Source organism: Doryrhamphus excisus, linkage group LG23 (genome assembly GCF_037039965.1).
Source record: "Doryrhamphus excisus strain RoL-2023G ecotype Guam linkage group LG23, RoL_Dexc_Guam_v1.1, whole genome shotgun sequence".
In the NCBI taxonomy this organism is placed as follows: domain Eukaryota; kingdom Metazoa; phylum Chordata; class Actinopteri; order Syngnathiformes; family Syngnathidae; genus Doryrhamphus; species Doryrhamphus excisus.
The window spans coordinates 10,286,705-10,299,887 of record NC_136379.1 but is presented as its reverse complement, the minus strand read 5'-3'; the positions used below and the strand labels follow the sequence as shown (position 1 = coordinate 10,299,887).

The 13,183-nt window shown below is 48.1% G+C and overlaps 1 protein-coding gene across 3 annotated transcripts in view; it reads right to left on the bottom strand.

Moving 5' to 3' along the window:
- Positions 1-345: 345 nt before the first annotated feature.
- The window catches only part of fgf13a (fibroblast growth factor 13a), a 49,991-nt gene continuing 37,153 nt past the window's right edge, over positions 346-13,183 (bottom strand). For all 3 annotated transcript variants that reach the window (XM_058049331.2, XM_058049305.2, XM_058049313.2), the window contains 4 exons: positions 12,733-12,843; positions 10,041-10,144; positions 3,698-3,896; positions 346-1,940 (listed from right to left, as the gene is read on the bottom strand). In XM_058049331.2, the coding sequence (XP_057905314.1) occupies positions 1,804-1,940; positions 3,698-3,896; positions 10,041-10,144; positions 12,733-12,843 (551 nt within the window). In that variant the 3' untranslated portion in view covers positions 346-1,803. The remainder of the gene's footprint in view (positions 1,941-3,697; positions 3,897-10,040; positions 10,145-12,732; positions 12,844-13,183) is intronic.

Sequence of the window (13,183 nt, the reverse complement as noted above, 5' to 3'; positions counted from 1 at the left end):
AAAGTCTGGCTGTAGGATACCTTTTGTAACTGTTCAGTGCGCCGAGCCTGGTCTACCAAATTAGACCAGGTACCGTCCGTAGCGTTGATGCTACTGAGCATGGAGGACATGTGGACGTCTGCGCTTGTAATCCATTGTATTAAAGTCATTAGTCATTGAAGTAATAAGCAATAAGTCTCACATACATTGGCTGGCCACCCGCCTCTCCCCCAAAGACAGCTGGGATAGGCTCCAGCACACTTATAAGCGGCATAGAAAACGGATGGATGGCTGCATCACAAAGCCAAAGCCAAGTGGCCACAGGTTGGAAATGAAAGAAGAAACTCCGACACGTTTTAAAAGTATATCTTAATATAAAGATTTTATTCAGTGCATTTTTGTGTATACAACAAATAAGAAACAACTGGAAGTCATCAGGCAGCTCGGACGTCTGGCCTGCATGGTGTTGCTAAGACGTTTCTCCTGGTAGCTTGGAACAGCGGATCCAACGTGGGTTAATTACATATGGCCTACATCATGCAGCTCTAGACCAGGATTTCCTGCGTTCTTCCCATGCAACAGATACAAACCACCTCCCGAGGGAACCCAGGAACAGAAAGTCCAGCCAAAAAGCGTGGACCAGAAAGAAGTCATAGGGAGCTTGAAGGACTCAAAAAGGCTCCTCTTGTTTGTACATGCCCTGTGCAAGAAAGGAACCCTGCCCCACCCCTTTTTATGGGCTGTTTTTTACTTTTACAAATATGACATGTCCCTACAAAATATTAAGCCACCTAAAAGTCCACAGTATTCTTTTTTTTAAATATAGAAAATATCATCACCACAATAAGTTACTCAAACACATGACAATCCTGGGAGGGGCCGGCGCCATGTTCCTACGGCCAGGCGATAAAGTGGATGGCGAGGGTTATGACACGAGCACAGAGGGAGGAAACAGATCACGGGGACCAGAGACAGACGTTGTGACAGAACGAGAAGGCTATGGCGACACCGAATCCAAGTTTTCCACCTCAGAGAAAACACTCCAATGTGAATGACATCACTTCCTCTTGTTTGCAAAAGTCCCAAACCTCGGAAAAATATACATCGGGGGGGAAAAACCCAGCTTTGCCGACTTAAAGGGACACTCTTTCGTTCAGTCTTTGGTTTGCTGGAACCTTTTTCAACGGTGTGACAAACAATGGCGACCGATGGCGAGGGTTGGACAACAAGAGGGCGCCAACAGAAACCGCTGGAAGCCGAGAAGGAAAGCTCGTCGGCGAATGTGAAACGAGCAGAGAAAAGGGCAGCCGTGGCGTCTCTGCCGCCGCACTGAGACCTGTCAGGTCAGCGGAACCGGACTTCCCGTGCTGGACGGCTCAGCCTCTGAGCGCGTGCACGAGGACGCCAGGGTAGCTACGGTCTGGCCGGGCGTCGGGCCGCGCCAGCGAGTTTATAGGCTTGGTTGTCACGCAAGCACGGATGAGATGGAGACCGGGGCTTGTTCTGCACCCCTGGTTGCCCCGAATGCCGGCTGGCTTCCTGTCCCTGTGTGACGCACGTGCGGGTGCGGCGTGTCTACCTGACCTCGGTAAAGCTGCGGTGCTCAGGAAAAGATAATAGAAGTGTGAGTAAATAGATAACAAAGCAGCCCAGAAGAGACTAAATGTGAAGAGAACGTGAAGCTAATTGCTAATTGCCGTCCGTGTTTTTAAAGGATGGTTACGGATCTTAGTGTTTGGTATGTTGCAGCAAGTGCTGAACCGCCGATACAAGAGAGGGTCTCTGCTGGAGGTAAGGTTTCAAGGTTCAGTCCCAAAGGCGGGGCTACGTCGACTCGTTCTGGCTCACAGCTTTGCCGCCGTTCAGCATCGCCGAGGCACTCCGACTCTTGGTGGGCGTGCCGCTGCCGGAGCGGGAGAACTCCGTTAGGTCGTGGAGGGATGGCTCTCTGTACATGGCCACTGTGAGGAGGAGAGAATGCGGGTTAGGAAGACGCTCGGGACCGATCGCCATCATCGGTGTGTTGACTGGAAGTAGCGGGAAGTAGCTCAGGCCCCGAGTCCTTGTCACGTGCACCCGCCCCGCCCTACGCCCAATCTGACAAGAAACGGTTCATTCATCGTTCATATTGTACGTCACATCCTTTATTCGTCTAGTCAGTCCAAAAATGTGAAACTGAAATGAAAATAAGACAAATAATTCCAGGTGGACTGTTGGACTTGCAACCGTGAAATAGTCAGCGTATATATTAATAAATATAAGTAAATATTTAGTCTGGCCCCCCCGGACAATTTTCTTAACTCAATGTGGCCCGCAAGTCCAAACCCTCACCGTAACCGTACCCGTACCCCAAACTCACTGACTCTACAATTCTACCGCCTAGCCTGAAGAACCCTACCCATACCCAAACCCCGGGAAAGATATAGTACGGACTCTAAAGCTCAACCCCCACGGACCTAACCAAAGCCCACAAGGGCCCTAATCCTACCCTCAGAGACCCTGACTAAACACCCTAAACCCCGACCCTAACCTGAACCCTTAGCCCAGAGAAGCCCCACCAACCTTTATCTCCTCAATCTACACTAACAAGAAAACATTAGCCTAAAATAATAGCCATATGCTAAGCTAGCCAGCCAGCAAAAACTGACCCTAACGAAACCCTAACCCAAGACTAACCTAAACCTTACTGTTAGTTGGACACGTAGCCATACACTTATCCACCGTGGGACGTCCCAGGAAAAGCAAAGCCAGCCGCTTAGAATTCCTAGACCGTGTAGAGCCCCCAGTGCCGGGCACAGAGAGAGTCCTGCAGGGTCTGCCTTGCCTCCTTCCAAAGTGCTGAATCAAGACGTGGCAGCAGATCACGTTGGCGCTGCACTTGGAAGCAAATCAGCCTGGCATGTTCTCCGGTTCTGCTGAGGTTGCAGCATTTGGCCCAACTTGCATCTCAGCGCCACTCTGACACAAGACCCCCGGAATCTGAAGTCCTGCTGGATGCTGTTTGACGTCCGTCCCGCAGGGAGACGGCGGCTGAAGCAGCACCCGTCCCAAGCCTCACTTAGCCCAGCATTTATTTCGGTTTGACGGCAAGGAAGTCTTGTCAGTTGCTGCTGGTCACCTTCAACCATATCTACTCCATCGTGTTGTTGCCGTTGGTCACTTTAAACTTCTCCTTCTGTAGTCATAGCAACGCTTTAGATGTTATGCTGCTTCTCACGGACCCAACGTCATGCTCAATCACGGGCTGGTGGTGGTTGGCTACATCCGTAGGCACAGCTGCCACTGACGATGACATGATATTCCAAAACATAGTTGACCTCAAAAGCAAAATATGAAGTAAAGAAGTCGATGATAAGTAAATAAATAATAACAAGACGCCCGTGTCCATTCCGACGCCATTTCTTCATCAATCCGTGGTCTGCAACGTCTTCTCTCTTTGCGTCTGTCAATCACCAAGCTTGTCTTCGTGAAATGTCCTCTCATTCATTCCAAATCATTCCTTCATGAGATACTTCTTCCTTCCTCCCCGGAATATTTATCCGCCATACAGTCTTTGCTAACTTATCTCTGGTTATTTCCCTCATTTCACTTCTTTTTGTAACCTCCATTTTGTTTTCAAGTATGAATACATGACCTTGGAGGCTTCAGTACAAATATTGGACCTTGCATATGGGATCTTTACCAACTAGGACGTCACACAGCAGCTCCAGCAACTCACCTTTCAGAGGTTTGGGAAGGAAGTGGGCCGCCGGCTTGTTCTTCTTCACGTGGTTGCCCTTCATGATCTCCCCCTCCTTGTTCAGACCGAGGTACCAGCCCCTGCCCGACTGCTGCTGGCGGTATATCATGGAGGAGTAGGTCACGTAGTAGTTCTCGAACACCGATTCCTTGAATTTGCATTCCGGCGTGAAGTGTTCCTGGAGGGGGAAGAGCATGGTGTCAGAAGAGCAGTGGCGGGAGGACTTTGGCCTCTTGAGAAGGATTCCATTTCCTGCAGTGAATAATGCAGCACGTTACAGCGGAATGACGGATATGGATGAGCATGAATAAAACATCCCGTCAGGATGACCAGCATCTTCTCCTTTGCTCCCAGCTGTTAATTATGGATGGCCATTTCATTAGCAGTTAGCGTACTGGACTTGGACTATCTTGTACGGCAAAACAAAAGTGTGCTTGCGGGTATTGGATCCTCCTCCAGCAGCCCGAGACATTACACTTGGATACTTTGGAGTAGTCAGTGTACAGCTTGGATTAAAGTACATACCAATAACTTTTTGGAAATGTAGTACATAGTTAGTGCAGTTTGTGTACACCTGGAGGAGGGGACCAAGTGGACCTGATGATGGCTCCCCTGCTGTGGCCCAGCATGGTGCACTGTATTCGGGCACACGCTCCGAGCAGCGACGCAAACCGTCACGGCACGCCACGTGCCAGGCGTGGCAGCGGTGTGGCTGATCAGGTGGCATACGTAGCATTTGGTACACAAATGTTTGTAGCGCTTGATTTTCTCACCCACACAGCACAAGTAGTCTTGCCTCATTGGAGTTCATTCATTCATTTTCTATGCTGGCGCTGGAGCCTAGGCCAAGGCGCACCAAGGAAACGCTGGAGGGTTTACGTCTCACAGCTGGCCTGGGAACGCCTTGGTGTCCTCCTGGTGGAGCTGGAGGAAGAGGCCGGGGACCGGGAAGTCTGGGCTTCCCTGCCGAGACCGCCGCCCCCCGCAACCCGGACCCGGATAAGCGGAGGAAAATGGATGGATGGCTAAAACTAAAACTCTCCACTCCCGTTTTACCGCGCACTCTCAGGAGGAGGAACGCGTTGCGCAGTGTCTCGCTTGCCAAAATCCTGCTCTCGAGTACCTGCAGCAACGCAAGTCAATCTTTGTTCCTCCCGCCTATCTGCTGTTCGAGCGATGCCAACTTGAGCAGCGGCAGCATCCCACTCGCTCAAAGAAAACCAGCACAGGACTGGATGAGAGGGCTGGTATGCAATCCGCCTTATATTGCAGTACTACTGCACTCTCGGGTAGCTTCGGGGTTGGATGCTCCGATAAGACCAGCATGTGTTGATGCACGAGCAGAGCTGGGGAGGGGTGGGGGGGGTCTTGGGCCAGGAGCGGCGTTCTACCTTCTCGTAATGAGCTTATGCAGACTTGGCTGCGGCCACTGGCGACGTGAAAAAAGGGAAAAGGCGGCTCTTGATAAACAGATCCATATAATGAATGCCAAGAGCGTCTGCTAGCCGGCGCAGCCCGATTGGACGGGCTGGACGGGTGACACTCGGGTGGCCCTGACTCACACAGGGAGGGGCCAGAGTGGATCCCCGTTTCTAGACAGAAACATTGAGGTTCTTTTGAACGCAGGCCAGCAGCGTCTCCTTCACAAATCTTTTGTTCGCTGAAAGCAATCTGCCATGGGGGGGTTGGGGGGGGGGGCTGGCCTCAATCGTGGCCAGATGGAGCTTAAAGCAGGAAAGTATATCCATAGTAACAATATCAGCCAAGATGGATTTTTAATGAGGCCATTTCACCAACGACGTGCTTACTTTGACGACTACGGAGATCCTGATCCGATGATCAAGTGCCGTCCAGTGGAAAACATTCCATGCCAACGGTCACGTAGATGAACCTCCACTCTACTAGCTGTGAGGCCTGTGCGCTAACCACTCGTCCACCGTGCAGCCCCCATGATGATGATGATTATTATTATTATTCTACACACACGTGCATATGTACATCTGCATATGAAAAACACAGATGTGCCGATGGTGGGCCATCCCAGTACAAGTATTACTAGTTTCATTACTAGTTTCATTACTAGTTTCATTACTAGTTTCATTACTAGTTTTATTACTAGTTTCATTACTAGTTTCATTACTAGTTTTATTACTAGTTTCACTACTAGTTTTATTACTGGTTTCATTACTGGTTTTATTACTGGTTTTATTACTGGTTTTATTACTAGTTTCATTACTAGTTTCATTACTAGTTTCATTACTAGTTTCATTACTAGTTTCATTACTAGTTTTATTACTAGTTTTATTACTAGTTTCATTACTAGTTTCATTACTAGTTTCATTACTAGTTTTATTACTAGTTTCATTACTAGTTTTATTACTAGTTTCATTACTAGTTTCATTACTAGTTTCATTACTAGTTTCATTACTAGTTTCATTACTGGTTTTATTACTGGTTTCACTACTGGTTTTATTACTGGTTTCATTACTAGTTTCATTACTAGTTTCATTACTAGTTTTATTACTAGTTTCATTACTAGTTTCATTACTAGTTTCATTACTGGTTTTATTACTGGTTTCACTACTGGTTTTATTACTGGTTTCATTACTAGTTTCATTACTAGTTTCATTACTAGTTTCATTACTAGTTTTATTACTAGTTTCATTACTAGTTTTATTACTAGTTTCATTACTAGTTTCATTACTAGTTTCATTACTAGTTTCATTACTAGTTTCATTACTGGTTTTATTACTGGTTTCACTACTGGTTTTATTACTGGTTTCATTACTGGTTTTATTACTGGTTTTATTACTGGTTTTATTACTAGTTTCATTACTAGTTTCATTACTAGTTTCATTACTAGTTTTATTACTAGTTTCATTACTAGTTTTATTACTAGTTTTATTACTAGTTTCATTACTAGTTTCATTACTAGTTTCATTACTAGTTTCATTACTAGTTTCATTACTGGTTTTATTACTGGTTTCATTACTGGTTTTATTACTGGTTTCATTACTAATTTTATTACTAGTTTCATTACTAGTTTCATTACTAGTTTCATTACTAGTTTCATTACTAGTTTCATTACTAGTTTCATTACTGGTTTCATTACTGGTTTCATTACTGTTTCATTACTGGTTTTATTACTGGTTTCATTACTAGTTTTATTACTAGTTTCATTACTAGTTTCATTACTGGTTTTATTACTGGTTTCATTACTGGTTTTATTACTAGTTTTATTACTAGTTTTATTACTGGTTTTATTACTGGTTTTATTACTGGTTTTATTACTAGTTTTATTACTGGTTTCATTACTAGTTTCATTACTGGTTTTATTACTGGTTTCATTACTGGTTTTATTACTAGTTTTATTACTAGTTTTATTACTGGTTTTATTACTGGTTTTATTACTAGTTTTATTACTAGTTTTATTACTGGTTTTATTACTGGTTTTATTACTAGTTTTATTACTGGTTTTATTACTAGTTTTTCCTCATCAGTTAAGTATAAGTTTTTGAAAAGACAGACCAAATAAGCAAGAAGGAGAGAAAGGTTCTCCTCCCCTACTCGTCCTTCCTTTTTCCTGTTGTTGTTGTCGCTGACTGCAGCCATCTTTTTTCCTGTGCAGCAGCTTGTTGTCATCAACACCCAGCGGCATTTCTCCAACGCTGGAGTCTTTCTGGGCTCCACTCCACCGCAGGCGCACCGAGCAGGCTTACTGTATTGGGCGCCTCATTCAAGTCCGCCGTGGTCTCGCGTTCCTTTTTTTTTTGCATGAGGCCAAGTGCCAGTCAGCATTCATCACGTAGATGTGACGTGGACGCTCAGCCCTCGTCAAGAAAACAGCATCAATTCTAATCGTCATCATCATCACAGGCCGCTTTGCCCGATCCAATCAGCAGCAGGAGAAATACTTGCATAACGGACTGGTTCCCCTCCGAGGAGATACGGGCTGCTGGGCTGATCTTTCACAACAGCAGCCAAATGGATGCGGCACGACGCCCCGCGCGTTCAGCTGCCATATGCGGGAGGAAATGACACCCATCACGGCGTTGGAGCCACAGCAGGCTGCAGCGGCGGATCATCGACCTCGCTAAAGCTCTTGTTTTTACCGCACTTTCGTGGAAGTGCTGAAAACCCCCAACATGCTCACACATCCAAACATCCATCATCCATCATCCATCCCAGGCTCACCGGGCGGGAAGATGGCGGCCGGGCTGATTTACCAAAACCGCTGAGGCGGTTGGATGGCATTGAAGTACACATTGACCAGGACAGGAAGCAAGGCTGGACCGTCCAGGCACAATAAAACCCTCTGATCCACATGTAGGCAACCATCTACCCAATGTTGCTGGATCACCAGGAGCTTCTAGGTAGGCCTTCCAAAGGCAAAAGGGACCAATGGGAGCGAAGAGGCAAGGAAGCATTCAAGCCAAATAGGCTGGTGCCATCCTTGCTTGATGGCCGTCCTCCCAGGAGCGGGTGGGAATGTTGCTGCAGGTGCTGGAGATGCCTTCACTGTCTGGAACTCGTGTCCACTTTTCTAAATCCACCCCCAAATGTTCTCCAGTGGATCTAGAGGAGGGGAAGACGCAGGATGGTCCAAAAGAGTCAGCTTACTTTTTGACACCCCTGCACAACCTGAAGCTCCATTGTTCCACTGAAGGATCATGATGGCACCCCCTCCACTGCTCCGTGTGGAAAACATCTCCTTGTCATGCCAGTAACGAAGGAAGCCACCAGGAGCGTCCACCTTTCAATGTCCCATGTTTGGTGATGTTTGGTGCTCTCCTGCTCATTCTAAACCTGGAAGGAGACCAGACCTTTGCAGATGTTTCTTCTCTGGCAGATGGCGTCTGATGGCACCAGTACCGAGCTTCATTGGGGTCCAGGATGCCCAGTTAGAAGAGTCTAGCATCAGATTTCAGCAGCCTTCCCACCGCTTAGCTAACCAACTTATTGCAGTAACTTCTGAAAGATGACTTCTTCTGGTGTGTTCCTCCAAAGTAGCTCCAGGACGTAGAGGAGAATATGGTGGAAGACAGATTCATTGCTTCTTCTTCACCCACACATTGGTGCTGAAGGATGAATATATTTTCACTGGTGCTGGTACCTCACCCACTCATGCTCTCTCACCCCCCCCCCCCCTCTCTTTTTCACTTGATACACGCTCCTGTACGTGCAAAGACATGCATACATGAGGTACATGTACACACATGACGTACATGTACACACATGAAGTACATGTACACACATGAAGTACATGTACACACATGAAGTACATGTACACACATGAAGTACATGTACACACATGAAGTACGTGTACACACATGAAGTACATGTACACACATGAAGTACATGTACACACATGAAGTACGTGTACACACATGAAGTACATGTACACACATGAAGTACATGTACACACATGAAGTACATGTACACACATGAAGTACATGTACACACATGAGGTACGTGTAGACACATGAAGTACATGTACACACATGAAGTACATGTACACACATGAAGTACATGTACACACATGGATTGATAAGGCTACATTAAGTATGCATGCATAAGAAATATTGAGTTATATTTGTCATTCATATTTGCATGTACAATAAATGTGGAACATCGCACCCTCCTACAGAGGTGGGGGTGGGGGGGTATATATGCAGTATATACTAACTCCTCTACTAACTCTATACTAACTCCTGTAGTTCCCCTGGACTTAGACCAGACAGCGGTTTTCCTACAACTGAGTCTTGAAGAACAGTGACACGCTTACGGACCCCATGACCTCTGCTGATGGACCTCATTGGTCGGGGTGCACCTTTAATGAAAAGTAAAGAGCCAGGGTCCGAACCGGACAGGCCAGGTGTCCACCTTGTGTCTGATTCTGTGGACCGGAGCTTCAGAGTCAGAACTCGCTGATCAAATGGACTTCGAGTCCTCAGCACAGAAAAAAAAACCTTTGAAAAGCAGACGCTGCCAGCACGGAAGGTGGCCTCGAATTACAGAGCATCTTCGTGCTAATAGCAGACAACATTTGATGGAGGACCAAGTCCATCTGCCAGTCCTGGCTGACCGACTTCGGTATTTTCTTACAAATGTTTGTTGAGTGTCAGCAGCAGATGTCCTCCAGCCTTTCAATCCATGCACTAACTTGGCAACATATCCATCCATCCATCCATCCATCCATCCATCCATCCATCCATCTTCTACCGCTTACCCTCACGAGTGTGCTGGAGCCTATCCCAGCTGTCTCGGGGCGAGAGGCGGAGTCCACCGTGGACACACCCATATTTATGCAGCAGACACTTACCGAGGTGTACAGGAAGCCCTCACTGTTCATCGCCAGGTAGAGTTTGGTCTGCACCCCCTGGATGGCCACCACTCGCAGACCCACTGGAATAAGGTTGAACATGGCTGCGTGGAAACAAATCAGAAATCACAATTCATCATTCTTATCCATGAAACAATGATTGAGATTTTGACAACAACCCTCGGGACTACAATAGCACTTTTGTCGGTGCTACCTCGGTTTCTGTTGTTAAAGTTTTAACCCTAACCCTAACCCGAACCCGTCCCAGAACCCCCCCAAATGTTAACACAACACACATTTTATTTTAAGAATATAGGTTTTCTATGTAGAAAATGATGCAAAAAATATATAAATGACCAATGAACGGACAGTTTAACTTCGCTATAGGGGTGTTATTTCATGACTAGAGGGCTCTAATTATGTTGAAAAGCGTATTTAGAAGATTGTAAACGGGTTTTCTACGCATGAACACTTTCCAATTACTAATATTGAATCCTCCTTTGCAGGAATGGGTTTATCACGTTGGGGTCTGGAACCAGTAGCACTACCAGGAATTTGCTTCCAGGCATGCCGGAGTCTACTGGAAAGACGAAGCCAGGAATTAGACGTTTGTCTGAATGTCCTCCCCCCTGAGCTGAGCCTCCAAGAGTGTCCTTCCTGTGGTCTGTCTGCAGACACCTGGGACTAAAGAGCCCCATCCAAGCTTTTAGAGGGGGCCATTACACTCAGCCTTATCACCTTAACAGCTCAGATACCCAGAAGCCGCGGGGGCCTGTCAACATGCCGGCCCCTTCCCGGTCCCAGTCTCTATCCGCCCACACCTTCCCGCCTGGTTCCCCCCGTCTGCACCGTTAAATGTCTTCTGGCCTGACACAAAGGCCTGGTCGCGCATCTCGTTGTACCGCAAGACAAACGCCATACTTACTCACACGGTCATTTCTCTACAAGTCAACATGGGGGGGGGGGGGGGGGGGGGGGGGGCTTCTTACAAACGGCCTGCTTCTCACTCTGCTTTTTCCTCACACACACACGGGTCTCTCGAGAATCTCAAGACGGGGAGCCCAATTACTTCCTGGCTCCTGGAAACACCTGAGCCCCCTGGGGGGTTGGGGGGGGGTCTAGCCACTTGCTGACCTTTCCTCAGTGCAGAGATGCAATAAAGCAGAAGAGGACCTGAAGGACACGTTGGTGATTGGCCAAAGTTGGACAGTGTGTGTCATGATGTCCTTCCGGGGGGGGGGGGGGGGGTTGGATCAGTGTGACATTCTGATGGTATGATGTCCCGCTTCCATGGTTCCGACATAGGTGGTGACGGAACACATCTTATGTCTTCCACGGTCTTACCTGCCGAGGCTCCGGTGGCAGCCCAGCAAGGTGTACTGTATTTGGGAACGTGCGCCGAGCAGCCGGTCTGCGGCCACGGAGGTCTCTGGCAAACCTTGGTACTTTTCAAGCGGCGCTGGCGTTTCAGGTGGCTGATGAGGTTTTTCATGTGCTTGATTTTTTTTCCTTTGCGGCGGAGCGGCGTCCACGTGAAGTGTCTTCCTCTTAAAGTGAATGTTTGTTTACACGTGGGCACAGGAAGTTACGACCGGCCGTTAACATCACAGGCAGGAGAAAAGGAGCGCTTGATTTGCTCACCTGCAAAGTACGGTTAATCTCAGGAGCGTGTAAAAAAGAATGTCATGGGATTCATGGTACGATGCCATCCGATAGCTGGAATCCTGGAATCCTGGAATCCATCCCAACACGCTCCCAGTCTCCAGGGTTTCTGAAATACTTGGAAGTGGAGGTTTTCCGGATGTTTTCCAAGAGGCTGATTGGCCGAGACTGACTAAATTGAACCAATAGGAAAGGTCACGCTAACGAGGATGGAATCTCGTTGTGCATTGGAGTAGCCCCCCCCCCCCCCCACACCACAAGACACGGTAGCTCCAAGAGGCAAGAGGACTGCTCTCGTCACCATGGAGACAAGCGCAGCCTAACCTAACAACGCTATTTTTGGAGCTCCACTCTTCCTCCTTCTTCCAACTGAAGCAGCACTCCTTCATTCCTCCTCCCAGCCATGCGGCGCCACTCTTCCACGCCGGCGTGAGTAAATGCAGGCGTGACGGCGCCGTGGCGTAATGATGCCGCATGCTGCTTTGTTGCTGCCGCTTCATTCACGCCGGCATTGGACACACAAGCAAGGTTGGTTTCGACTTGGGAGGAAAGCAAAGCCAGAAAGAGCCAAAGGTTGCAGATGAAGACGAGATGACGGCCGTGAAGCGTATTTGGCCATACGGCCGAGGCCCATTAAACGCCGTCCCGGTCTGAAGCTCATCGCCGCTGCTTCATCACCACGCAGACCAGAGCCCCCCCCCCCCCCCCCTTCTGTTACTTTACTGTTCATCTCCTCTTGAATCTGTCAGGAAGCTGCTGGAGGCCCAGGCATCAGTTCCCACTTGCAGTCAACGCAAACACGACCAAAACAACCAGCGTGAGCAGTGGCGTCCTCGTCAGGCGTCCATGGTTGCTCACCTACTGCCGGACTCGTCCTCGTGTCAAATGGGCCGCAGACGCTTTCTTACTACACTACGCATGTACTGCATTTACATAGTATACCTTTATGGAGCCATCATAGCAAAAAGAAGTCGTCAAGAGACAGGCAGCGTTAGCATGTGTTAGCATCGGGAACGGAAGGCAGACTCACCGTAGCCGTTGTCCTCCTCCTTGGTTCCATCAATGGTTCCGTCTGCCTGCAGCTGCAGGTGGAACCCCTGGCGGCTGTACAGCTTGGTCACGATCCCCTTCAGCTGGGGCTCTGGGGGGGCACAGGGGGGGAGGAACGGAAACACACACATCGTCAGATCCAGTATTTCCACCTCGGTAATGTGATGGAAGTCCGCGGGCGCCATGTTTGATAAGAGCTAAGTGCTCTGCTCTCCCGAGCGTGCGATTAGCACACCTTTCGTCTCACCTCCACTCAACCACTCGCAGGTATTCCAGCCTGCCGGCGGCCATTTTCCAACCATAACTACCACCGAGGAGTTGATCTGAGCAAGCATCAGCTACGGCATTCCATACACATTCTGGGAATGTTGGCTTCCTGTTGTGGAGATGAAAGTGTGCTTGAAATGGTTTGCTCCAATCACGTGGTGACG